Source organism: Lactuca saligna, chromosome 5 (genome assembly GCF_052625555.1).
Source record: "Lactuca saligna cultivar CGN05327 chromosome 5, ASM5262555v1, whole genome shotgun sequence".
NCBI classification, from domain to species: domain Eukaryota; kingdom Viridiplantae; phylum Streptophyta; class Magnoliopsida; order Asterales; family Asteraceae; genus Lactuca; species Lactuca saligna.
In genome coordinates, this window is record NC_136421.1 from 169609661 (window position 1) to 169623605 (window position 13945).

The following is a 13945-nucleotide window of genomic DNA, read 5'->3' on the forward strand; positions in this document are numbered from 1 at the left end:
TTGTTTTATATGTGGATGAGATGACATTGTTGTAATAGGATAGATTTTTACGAATGTTGTAATAGGAATATATGAAAGTGGAATGCTTATGTAAAAGGCCCTTTTGGTACAATCGGAGGAAATTTGGTAATCTTAAATTGATGATAGAAATATTATACCAATTTAGCACACTCATTCCTTCGAGCCTCTTATAATACTAATACTTCATTTTAATCTATATTGAATTTCGTAAGGTAATTTCTGTGTATAGATCTTGTATCAGAATGACAAAGAGGTAAATGATGATATTTTTCTCAATTTGTATCATAAGCTTTGGTTGGTGTTTCACAATGGTAAATGATCAAATACCAACATGGTCTTTTTAGTTTAAATACTCCAAAATTTGTACCAAAAGGGCCTTTGGCCTTCAGTGATGACATAGATACAGTACTAAATACATTAGTTAAATATGTGTAATAAATAAATATAATAAATATGTGTATTAGTGAAGTGTTAATTATAACATTGTATTCACCAAATAATTACAACATGAGTACTTATAAAGCCTAAATCCGCTAACTGTAAATTTTACGGTTTATATGTCATTTTCTTTATTTGTTTGGAGTAAATTACTGAAATCGTCCCTGTGGTTTGGTCAAAATTGAACGTTTGGTCCCTATTTCTTTTTTGCACTCGGAGCGTTCTTGTGGTTTGATTTTGTTGCGTTTTTCATCCCTATGGTTTGATAAAAATTGCATGTTTGGTCCCTAACTTTATGTATGTAAGGGACGAAAAATGCAACAAAATGAAACCACAGGGACAAAAAAATACAACAAAATCAAATCATAAGGACGATCCGAATGCAAAAAAAATTTTTAGGAACTAAACGTGCAATTTTGACCAAACCACAGAGACAATTTCAGTAATTTACTCATTTGTTTGTAACCATCTTATTGCCCAACTAAACCTAAGTTAAACATGGTTTGACACAACTCGGTATAAAGTAAAAAAAACAAGGCTAAATTGGTTCACTAATTTTCTTTGTTTATTTTATAGGAACTCATAAGTATGTCCACATCTTAGAAATTCTTACCGGGTTCTATTTAAAGTTAAATTCAAATTTGAGTTTTTATATTTTCGGTTTCAAATGGTCAATAATCTAAGCGTATAATCATTATAATAATTATTATTAGTTTAGGTCCCAAACGAAATATTTTGCAATTTTACATTTATTTGTTTATTTATTTTAACTTTTTGGCAGGATGTTAGATCAGACTATCGTGTTGTGTTTTTGTCTAATACGATACGACACATCAATGTTTTATACGACACGGCACGACACAATGTTAGTTTATTTTCATTAACACGATAAACGGTCGATTAAAATACGACAAACACAAGACGAAACGACAAAGATATCATAATACAATTAATAGCTTATTTAATTCATACTTAATCATATATAACATGAAAAACATATGCTAATCATGTCAATTTCGTATCAAATTTTAAATATGAACACGACAAGACACAATGTCGTGCTTTTTACGCATAAATAAGTTACAAACACATATTTGAATTTCAATTTCTTCCCAATTTCATTTCACATCATATATTTTTATCGTGTCATGTTACCGATCAACCATTCTATTCTACTTTATGGTACTTTACTTGTTTTTTCTAAAAAAATTATTTATTAATTCATTTTTATATTAATATGATATTCACGTTTTCATATTATTTGGGTTCATATGTTTAGCTGCTTTATATTAACACCATTCTCTGTGGAAAGGAAAAACACCATATTGGGGTAAAACAGTAAAAAATGGACAAACTTAAAGGCTTTTGTGTCAATATCCTTTCCATTATTTATGACAATTGAACAATTTTTCATTCCACGATAATGTTCCATTCTAATATCTGTTTAATTACTGCATACCAAACTCCACGTAAATTAAACCCTAACATGCTCCCACCCATAACTCTCTGCCTCCATCACCACCATAAGCCATCACCTTAGCTACATCATTGTCCACCAACACCAATAACAACATTTTAATCGGCGATTTTCGTCCTTTTCTACCTCTTAAGGAAACCATACTAGACATTCATAAATATCTGCATACAAAGAAACATGAAATCAAATCATTGAAAAAGACGCTTTAAACAGGACTACCAAGTACCAATACAACTTTAAGATAAAACAACCGTGTCGATAAAGCTACCTAAGATATTCAAAATGTGATTGATTTTATTTAAAGTTGATTATTGGATGTAAATGAAATTAATTTTCAAATAAATAAATTTAATCTACTTGCACATTTTGAACATGCAAATCTATAACGTCTACTAATTCCCTCCCTTTGGTCTCAAATGGAAGCAACACAACACAAAGTCCCGATAGAAGAATTGTAACCTCAAAGAGGATAACAGGGAGTGTTTGGTGACAATTACTACTCATCCCAACTGCTATTAAAGGACACACCATTCCCCCATATTCTGCCTATTGCTGTAGTTATTCCCATTCCCGTTGCCCTTAAGTTTGTTGGATACACCTATAAAATTAAAATCCCCCTAAAACAAAATTGTATAAGAAAACAAAAATTAAATGCAAGACTTAGCTAACTACTTTAACTTTCATGTATTTGTTTATTATAACATCCTAGTTCATTTATTTCATTTACAATATTCTACTTTTCGACTTTTTATTATTGAATTAGACATTGTACTAATGTTTTTTTGGACATTGTATTTTGCAAAATCTAACCATTTATAGCAGTGATATTTCAAGTACGATTATCTAATAAGAGAAAACTTAAATTATGATTCTATAATAAACAAATAAATGAATTTCATTTAAGTCTTGTATTTATTTATATCAAGGTAAAATAATATGCACTATATTTCTTCAAGGGTCAATATCATAAAAGACATTATAAATTGATTCTTTTTTTGGGATGAAACCTCAACTTTTTTTTCCTGAGAAAGACCTTGAATTTTTTCATTTTTTCCGAAAAAACCAGATGTTTGATAGTTTTTGTCGGAAAAAAATTGCCAAAAGGGCCAAATCGAAAAAATGGAAAATTGCAAGGTCTGTTCATGAAAAAAAAAATAAAGTTGAGCTTTAATTAGGAAAAAACACAATATATAAGGTCTTTTATAATATTAACCATTTCTTCAATGAAAAAAGCAATATTTGATTAAACTGTATCTAACTTTGAAAAGATAACAAAGGGCAATATGGGTAAATGTAATATCAAAACTGCCCATGTTTCCGTTTTCATAGAATATCGATGAAAATTGTTACAATTTTAACAGATGCGTATGGAAGTTGTTTCTTTTTCAAAATATAATGAAGGGCTAAATTGTTATAGGAAATAGCAACATCATTCACTTATTTGTGTATAATAGCATCCTACTTTCATTTTCTTTCCATTACAAGATTATACTTCCTATTTATGTTCTTATTAAGTCCTCATACCTTGAAAATTCTATCTTATTACAACATTATACTTCAAAAAATTTACACAATTATACATTATACTTCAAAAAATGAGGAAATGAAACCGGAATGCTTTAATAAAGAAATAAAAGTATGATGCTATTTCCTTTTATTTAACCTTATAATGAAACACATGCATTATACATACCTCAGGAGCATAGATACAGACAATAATGAAGTTTGCTAAACAGTTTCAATAGTTAAGTGGCAAACAGATAATGAAAAATGTTTAGTGATTAAATGTGAACAAAATCGAAAGTTCGTTTCCCTCTCAAATTATCCTAATATTATACCCCGAAAAAGGTATAAAAACCGAAAAAAGAAACGAATATTGTATGTATAAGTTTTATGTTATAAAACTATGCAATATTATATGTATAAAAATTATCCTAATATTATATGTATGAATTTTGTGTTATAAAATTATGCAACATATAAATTGATATATATTAAACCATATACATTGTTTATTGTTTATAAAAGAATACATACATACATTGATACATTATATATGTCGTCATACTCCATGTATTAACATACATCATATTTGTATATTTACTATTAAAAAGGATATCAAAAATTTCATATTAAACACAACATACATTTAGAAGTATTTTTAATGTTATTATTCTTTCAAATTTTTCTTATGTAACTTGTGTTAACATATAGATACATATAATTGAAAACAAACATACGGTCAAACACATACATACGGTCAAATATATATATATATATACATAGATGGTCTATATTATATTACAGTTCAAAAGTAGTCACGTATGTAAAAAGTTATTACAGGAATTCTCCCTCGTTAGTTAGAAATTTTTTATTTTTATTTTTTCAATTTTAATGATTGTATTTTAAAAATAAAATAGTATAGAATTAATTTTTCTGTGAGTTTAAAGCATCTTATTTTCATTAAAGAAGAAAATAAAGAACAATATGGTATTTTTTTACTTTAAACATATGAAAAATAGCTTTTCTTGACCAGTTTTGTACAGAAAACACATAGAGTCAAATATAAATTGAAACTGCCCAACGAACTAACCAACAACATCTGAGAGGGGAAAATAAGTTGATTCTTTAATAAATCTAAGCAGCAACATCAATGTTAAATCGGTTATCAATAACTATTGGATTTACATTAATGATGTCGTTTTCATAAAGATTTCAAGCTAACTTGCATCAGCTAAAACATGAAGTTAAGCACCGATATTCAGATAGAATCAAAACCACCCTATTGGTAGCCAATAATGTTAGATTAGGTGTCTAATGTCAAAACTAAATTGATATAACTTTATGACTTAAAAACAAAATACTTTTTAGGTAGCCCCTTAATAACTAGAAATAGTTATGAACAACTTAAGGAGCATGATGAAATAATTTGTTTTTAATACCTTTTTCGGGGTATAATATTAGGATAACGTGAAAGTATAATGGACTTTCAAATTTGTTCATGTTTAATCACTAAACTTTTTTTTCATTATCTATTTGCCACTGGACTATTGAAACTGTTCATATTTTACTCTTATGACCGGTTGTTACCAATCATAAGGGTAAAATGTGAACAGTTTCAATAGTTCTGTGACAAATAGATAATGAAAAAAATTTTAGTGACTAAATGTGAACAAACTCGAAAATCCATTACATTTTCAAGTCAGTATCCCTTAATATGTTAATGTGCCTTCAAAGTTGAAGTAATCATCTTTCATTCTGAATGTAAATTGTTCATGAAAATCACCATTTCTTCAATCGGTTCTCTTTTCAATTTATATTTCAACATTACAATTAGTAAGTGATTGAACCTACTAACAACTTGATCAATTGTCTCTTTAGACTTCCGTCGAAACGATCCAAACTCCGAAAGTAATGTTGTTTGCATAGAATGAGTTTGATCAACGTCACATGAGTAAAGTTCCTTTAATCTCTCCCATATATGATCAACGATTGGATGAGAGCTTACACGGCTGAATGTGTCTAATGAAGTGTGAAACATAAATCTCTTTTAGCTCGTAAATCTCCTTAAATCTTCTCCTTTTCTTTAGTTGTCAGATCTTTATGCTTTTCGAAAAAATCCGCATATAAGTAAGTGTGTGAAAATATTCTTTCCTTTTTGTGCATTTATGAGGAATTATAACAATTGATTTCCAAATACACGGTCCATGTTTTTTAGTTCTTGAGATATAATCTTTAAAACGTAACACCCAAACTTCATAATCTTTGGAAAAGAAATTGGAATGCGAGTTGAAGATCTAATATTAGTTGACAAATTAAAAGAAATAGCATGAATATCTTCCACAGACATGATTTTTAGATGAAAATTTGAGTAAGGATCAAGTCAATGAGAAAATTTAGAATTCAAATCAATACGAGCAATGAAACAAAGAGATCCATATAAAATAGCAATTAGATTGCAAAATACATAATAGATCTAGAAAACAATGTAACAAACAACAAACTCGGAAAATAAAAAGATTTGAAAATAGCTCATAGAAATCCTTGCTCTGATACCACTTTTAGGATCGATGAAATTCTATAAGACATAAATCATGTTTACATGTGTGAAATTTTATGTACACAAGAAAGTAAATATGATCAAAATTTCGTTAGACAATAAGAAGCTCAACTACCAAATAACGTAATAACCTCTCAAAAGATCGATATTCTTTCTTTCAAACTAACATCCCTTACATAGGTCACCCTAAGGGAGTTGGTTAGGAAATGATCATTAATGTATAGAAGCTAAGAAAACCTATCAAAACTAACTAATAAAAGCTACGAAGTCCAGTGCTAAAACTACAAGAGTCAAAAGACTTTCGTAGTTAAATATTTCGCAATACAGACCGAAGACATAGAATAATACAATATGAAACATTTCACATACAAACTCAAACACAACATCTATAAGCTGCAAGACCTAACAATAATGGATAAATATGATTCAAAAGTAAGTGAAATGACACTACGCCATAATGAAATGGGAAAATATATGAATTGGGGATTAAAATTCGAACAAACAGTTCATATTAAACAACAAGAAAAGTTAGACAAGCACATATAGTCGTAGGAGCATATTTCACCTTGTGACAACCCAATATTTCGAGGTAATATGATGGAACGCAAGTCAAATTTATGTCAAAATTTAACTTTCCTATAACCTTATTTGGGTTAAATAAAGTAGTAGGAATCGTGTCAAGGTTTTCATACATATAAAGAACCCTAAAATCCGAGTTATAACGAAGAAGTTATGGCCAATCGAAGATTCTCGGCAAAACTGACAATATTGATAAACGTAAAACGCGAAGTTTCAATACAATAGTTTTTGGCCTTAGGTATCTAAATGAAAGTTTTAGATATCATCAAACCCTAAATGTACATAAAAAGAACGTCCAAATCTGACTTCGTATGAGGAAGTTGTGATTTTTCTAAGTTACAGATATAACAGTAGACAACTAAAAACTCGAAATAGAGATCGAGAGACTTTTAGCCGACACAATCTAAATGAGAATCGAAGGGCTCAACAATACTAGCGCAACGGTAAAAAGTCTGATGCAAACGGACGTCGGATGAAGAAGTTATGGAACTTTAACGAACTTTTCCTGTCTCGACCTATTAAAAATATAATATTAAAAATAAATTCAAAACTAGCCGACGGAGTCTAAATTAAAGTTGTAGATCGTAGTCTCACCTTCGCGTGGATATAAAGAACGTCAAAAACGGAGTTCGTATGAGAAAGATATGAATTTTTGAAGTTTACTAATTAATTAAAATATAAATTTAATTAAGGCCCGGTATTATCTGAAGAATGAGTCAGCGGTCCGATCCCCGGTACGCCCAGCGTACTCAGATGCTAGGCTCCGGTTCATCCACATCGCTCCGATGTTTCGACTGAGGATGTGCTCATGCATGACGCATGAGTACGCAGCTCGTACTCTCGTACGCCCCGCGTAACGAGACCTTTCAGACCCCTATAAATAGAGATGCGAGGGTGCCGACCATATTTGCTAATTTCCTTCCTTTCTCGCGCCGAAGCTCTGCGTTTCAACCCTCAGAGTCATCCCAAAGGCCCGGTTTTCATATCCAAGGTGGGAAGAAAGTTTTACACTCCCGAGACTCCCGAGATTTCCCGAGAATCTCGAGAGATCCGCTTTCTCGAGTAGAAGTTCTGCTCGGTTTTTGTCACGCTTTCTTCAATCAATCAAGTGAGTTCATACCCCTATAAACTACACTTTTAAATGTTTTATAAATACTTTTATATGCTTTTAAGGGGGGGGGGGGGGGAGGGAGGGGGGATACAAGTTAAATACTCGATTATTGTTGTGTGTTATATAATAAAGTTCATTATACGCTTTTTATCAATGGAATCATATGTGATTTATAACAATTATAGGGAAACTTTCGTAAGAAAAATATATCACGATAACATCATAACTTTTGAAATGAAAAGTGTTGTTATATATATATATATATATATATATATATATATATATATATATATATATATATATATATATATATATATATATATGAATCAAAGACTCTGCTTATACTGTATGTATATGTGTCCATCTTTGGTACTACAAACATACGATTATTTTGGCACGAAAAACATCAATATTTTGGGATACTTGTTGTAATAAATCAATCATATGGGATTTATAACTAGTATACAAATGGATTTACTACAAGTTTAGCAGTTTTACTAAACATATTACTTCAAATGACTTTCTTAAACGTTTTTACATGATTAAAGCTCTTTATCAAACTGTCTTACACACTGTAAGCTTCCTTTCAAACTCGGTTACAAAGGTGTTTTCAAACAGTGGTTTTCCGTGTACTTAAACTGTCTTATCAAACAAAATACTTTCAATCGTTTTATAAACTGACATCAAGTCACAAATTCTATATTAGACTTTTCAACGGTTTTACAAAACTTCTTTTATGCTTTTATATTATAAATTGCATGCCTCTACATGTATAGTTATATAAGAAATGTTTAAAAGACTTAGGAAGGCTATCCACCCTATTTCCTTTTCCTCGATTTGGATGTGGTCTGGTGGGATATCGGGTACCCGTCCGAAGGTCATTTAAATATTAGTTATATATCATGTGTACATATATAGTCATAAATGTTCCATCAGTTAATTCTGTTCTGACGCTCTTGAGTAGCAAGAGTGTATAAATCTACTTGGACACTCATCAATTACATTCTAGTAAACTATTATAGGAATAGTTTAGGGGATACAAAACATTATTCCTATTACAAGAAATTACACCAGAGTCAGTTCATTCATGAGTCTAGACTACATGCTATATGAAGGGATACTCTTACAGAGATTCCTCTTACATGGATATATTTATAGGGATACTCTTACATAGATACGCTTACATTAGTACGTTTACATGAATACTCTTACATGAATACTTATACATGAATACTTTTACATAGACATTATATGGCAAATTTCTATTACATATTATATGTCTCGATACTGTTATATAGTTCTCCTTTCTATCTTTACCTTGTGATACAAACACATCATCGACTAGATAGATTGGACTTTATATCCTAGTACCAAAGGATACTTTACAGGATTAACCATTCCTAGAATCTCTATTAGCTACAAAGGTAAATGCACATCCACGGATGTCTTCGGTTGATACCATTACAGGTATACTTTAAGGTATTAACTATTCCTACACCCAACTGTTAGCAACATAGGTAAATGTACATCTACGGATGTCTAAAGTTAACACTGTTAGTTATCCTAGTATGAAGGGATAATACGTAAGTTAGTTATCCTAGTATAAAGGGATAATACGTAAGTTAGTTATATTATTACCATTATCTTGTGACTCATCCACATAACCAATGAGGTGAATCGTATTTGAGTATCCTAGTACCAAAGGATACAATTTCTTATATTAATAATAATTGTCAAACAGTCGGGTATTGGTAGAAGACTACTTTCAAAACAACTAGGTCTTAGTAGAAGATTTCATCTATACTAATAGGAATCATAGGGATTTCTAGGGTTTACCAAACGGTTTCGATTACTTACAAACATTTCCACACTTATACGAACTTTCTTTCAGAACATTTCATTACAAGTCTTACAAATCAAAAACACATTAATACTTATGAATTCACCAGCTTTTTGGCTGATACTCGCTTTCAAAATAACTTGTATTCTCAGGTCACAAATAGACAGGTACGACGACCAGGTTTTGTGAAGACGGAGCAATCCAGACTCGTCTTATTTTCTGATTATTCATTTTATTGTTGTATATTATGAAAGAACACAAATGTACTTGAAACTTATACTATTAATGCAATGGATGATGTTGTTGCTTGTTTACTACTTTACATTGTTGTGATACATTACATGACGTCCTCCGCCCCAGAACGTTTCCGCCGTTCTCGGTTTTGGGGTGTGACACACCTGTTGGGGTACATAATGATTATTTATTTAATCTGCATGAAAAAAGCAAAATGAATAATGAAATGGTTGAGACGATTGATAAGACCATGAAAATTATTGGTGATCGGACCTTCAGTCAAGATGAATTCTTAACAAATATAAAGATTTTTTGATTTTATGTTTTCATGTTTTTATTTTAAAGTTTAATTTAATGAAATATATTTATGGTTTACAATGAGGGCATTTATTAACTTTGGTGTAAAAGCCAAAATTAAGAAAAAATATAACATTTTAGTTTTGTTTTAGGTTTTAAAGGTATGACCTTTTTAGTTTAGTTCTTAAGTTTTTTATTTGGTCTTAGAGCATCCACAATGGTGAGTTTAATGGGAGAGTTGAATGAGATGACAAGTCCATGTGTCATTTAATAGATAAAACTCAACCATTGTAAGATGTCACCTTGACATTCAATGGATTTGGAGTTCAATGACCATTAAACTCTTCAATGAGAAAAAGGAAAGTTTTAATTCTTAAATATTTACTACAAATTGCATTTTGTAACATTCTATTGAACTTAAAAAAAAATATAATAGAGTTGTAAGGATTGTAAAACGATGATGTGGCAATCCATTGAACTCTACGGAGTTCAATGCATTGTGGATACTCTTATGTACTTTTAATTTAATGTTTTTTTTATTTCTAGTAAATTGATTCAATAAATAAGCAATGATTTAGATTTAGAATACAACTTTTGTTAAAATAAAATGTAAAATACATTTCTAAATTTTGAGTAAGATTGAATGGATTACAAATTGAATTGATCAACTGAATCAAAACTTATCGATACCTGGGAAAAACTTTCACAAACAATCTAACCGCATGTAAAATTAACTTTCATCAACAATAACCACAATATCACTTATTTAACAAGTCAAGTACAACATAATATGATATCAGCAAAGGAATAGACACTATGGTGCCAAAAATGACCCTGAAATATAACATGGAAAATACATTAGAAATCATCCTTAGCCAAAATAATGATAATGTTGCAAATAAATTAGAAAATCATCACTTAGTATAATCAGTACTCTTGGCCAGAATAATGAGAAAGTTGTAAATATACGACTGTAATAACATGTCAAATAACTTTTAAGACAAAAACTTAACAAAAAACTTACGCAGTGCTAAGCACGCTTGTGTGCAGTTCATATTCCTTGGCAAACACGAATGATGCAATGGCTTGTGGTAGTGCAGCCTTACAAGAAAAGTAACAGTAGAGACAAACAAGATTGTGAGGTTAGAACTTGATATAAATAGAAATATAAGAAAATATGTTGTTTGATAATGTGAATACGATCAATCTCACAGAACTATTGTTAATTTGATGGATTCTCACTAATTCTAATTCATTTTTGTTCTTATGCATTGCTTTTTTATTTATTTTAATTCTTACAAAATATGACTCAATAAACATCCTGATAACATTCTGACAGAATGAGAATAATTAAAAAATTTATAATAACCTTATAGACGATTTAATTAGTGAAAATGCATAATAATTACAATAATTATATAAGATTGAACGTCTTCATATTATCAAACAATATATTTTATTTGTAATTTTTACAGAATAACATTATCCAAACGTCCGTATAATAGATATCAATCCACATTTGAATCTAGTTCTCTCTTTCTCTCTCTCTGTCTTTATATATATATATATATATATATATATATATATATATATATATATATATATATATATATATATATATATATATATATATATATATTGTAAAGTATGATCCATTATGTTTGTGATAGTTTGAATGAATTTATATGAAAATGATTAAAGATTTACGTTCCTAGAGTATATATATATATATATATATATATATATATATATATATATATATATATATATATATATATATATATATATATATAGATCTTCAAGTTATGTTTACCTGAATAATTGCAATACAAAGGACATCACCTCGTAAACCCATAATAAAAGAACTAACAGCCATCGTTGCTGGTGCTACCACAAACCTCAGTAGCATCCCAAATGCAGTTAGAGTCGCACCACAATCAATTATCTTGGGTTGTAATGCCATGAACAGTCCTGCATGCATTATTGTCCAAATTTAGCAATTAACTCCTTTTTTTTTAGAGTACTATATATTAATTTCTTTACTTTTCATATAAATTCATGAACTAGAGGATGTGCCACAAACATATGCAGAATTGTAACGTACGGGATTAAAATTAAATTCTCACCCATGCAAAACATGGCAACACCTGAACCAGCTCTTGACATGATCAGCACCGATCCTTCCACAATAGTTGGCATTTTCAAATCCCACCTGCAGATCGATCGTCATCATAAATGCAAACGATATAGATTAATTATTATACAAGAAATAATAAATCAATTAATATGCATGCATGTTAATTTGGTGCGCCATATATATAAATAATGATTAGTGCCTAATAACCAATTGTCCTTACGTATATAAATCATGCATGCATACAAAACAAGTCACCTGTTCGATACAAGTGCCCATGCAAGCCCAAGGATGCATGCATACGCATTAGGGTTTTTAGCAAGCTTAAACCCTACAATCTTGATTAAAATCAAAAGCGATGGCCTTGTAGTTATCGCATCCTCCTCGGTATGGCCTTCTAGATCATCTGTTGTTGAGTCATTCGTCAAGGATTTGTTTACACTTTGGAACTCGTACATCATCAGTAGGATTATTATCCAAACCGTAAATTGCAAAATCGAGGATTGGATGACAAGGTTTTCTCCAAAAGGCCCATACATTGCTCCAATAAGGGGAACGCCTACAACAAGTGTGTTATTCAAGGTAGACAAGGAGAAGCTTGTGATTGACCAGGGATAGTTTCCTTTAGTAGAAAGCTTTGCCCATAATGAGATTGTTATGATGATGACAGCTTTGGAGATGACATCTGCCCCTAGGAAACGAAAGTTCATTTTATAGGGATTTACTCGGGTTGTGAAGTCGAATGTGAAGAGAGGCATAATGAAGTAGCAATTGAGCTGGTTTATGGCATCGCAATGGTCTGGTTTGAACATGTGCCACCATTTCACTGAACCATACCCTAAGATTAGTGCTACGTATAGCGGAAACATTGACGCTAATACCTTGTAGATGTCTTCCCACCCTATCATTTTAATTTAGCGTGTGTGAGTTGTTTCTATTTTGCTTTCAGAATACGTTAATTTGTTTATATATAGTGCTGGTAGAGATGACAAAGAATACACTAACCAAGTTGGATGGGAGAAAGAACGGAGGAGTTTTAGTACGTAGCATCTTTATGCAACTCCACTAAGTTTATTTTTTCCAAAACCTTTGCTGGTTTTTGATTCCTTATATATGTGGGTGGATTGATGTTCTTCCCACTACTAGAAATATAAGCTTTCCAATTTTTTCTTTCCCTTTGTGTTTATGATGCTTAAAGCTTTCTGTGACATAATTAATATGGTATTAAAAATGCATTTCACTCGAATCAAGCTTTTCCTACAAAATATTATTCTAAATTTAGTCACTAGTAGAAAACCGATTTAATGGTGCGATGCCTATTTTTTTTTGGGTGCGGTTTATATTCAAAACCGCATTATTAAATAAGATTTGCATCAACAAACATAGAACCGCATCATTTACTATATGGGAAAATGACTTAAAAGCCCAACGAAGTTTCCAAACTATTCAAAAAACCTCAATCATGTTTTATCTGTTCAAAAAAATCCAACGAACTTAACCTTTTGTCTAAAAAGTCCAACAAAGTTTCAAACCGTTCAGAAAATTCCAATTTTGTTTTGTTTAAGTTCGTTGGGTTTTTTTTGAACAGTCAAAACATGATTGGAGTTTTTTAAACGTTTTGGAAACTTCGTTGGTCTAACAAGTCATTTTCCGATATGGTAATAAACCACGTCATCTGGTTCTCTTATTTGACTTTTGATAAAGTGTAACTTAGTTGGGTTTTTTAGATAAAATGTTAAGTTTGTTGGGTTTTT

The 13945-nt window shown here is 30.4% G+C and overlaps 1 protein-coding gene across 2 annotated transcripts; it reads right to left on the bottom strand.

The window, feature by feature from the left end:
* Positions 1-10669: 10669 nt before the first annotated feature.
* On the bottom strand, positions 10670-13119 carry LOC144997252 (auxin efflux carrier component 5-like). Of its 2 annotated transcripts, XM_078957114.1 has the most exons (5): positions 12450-13119; positions 12184-12269; positions 11871-12028; positions 11082-11158; positions 10670-10891 (listed from the first exon to the last, which is right to left on the bottom strand). In XM_078957114.1, the coding sequence occupies exons 1-5, from the start codon at positions 13097-13099 to the stop codon at positions 10816-10818; spliced, it is 1047 nt and encodes a 348-aa protein (XP_078813240.1). In that variant the 5' UTR covers positions 13100-13119; the 3' UTR covers positions 10670-10815. The 2 variants fall into 2 exon arrangements, with proteins under 2 accessions (XP_078813240.1, XP_078813241.1); XM_078957115.1 differs by lacking the exon at positions 10670-10891 and having other exon boundaries at positions 11078-11158.
* Positions 13120-13945: the final 826 nt, after the last annotated feature.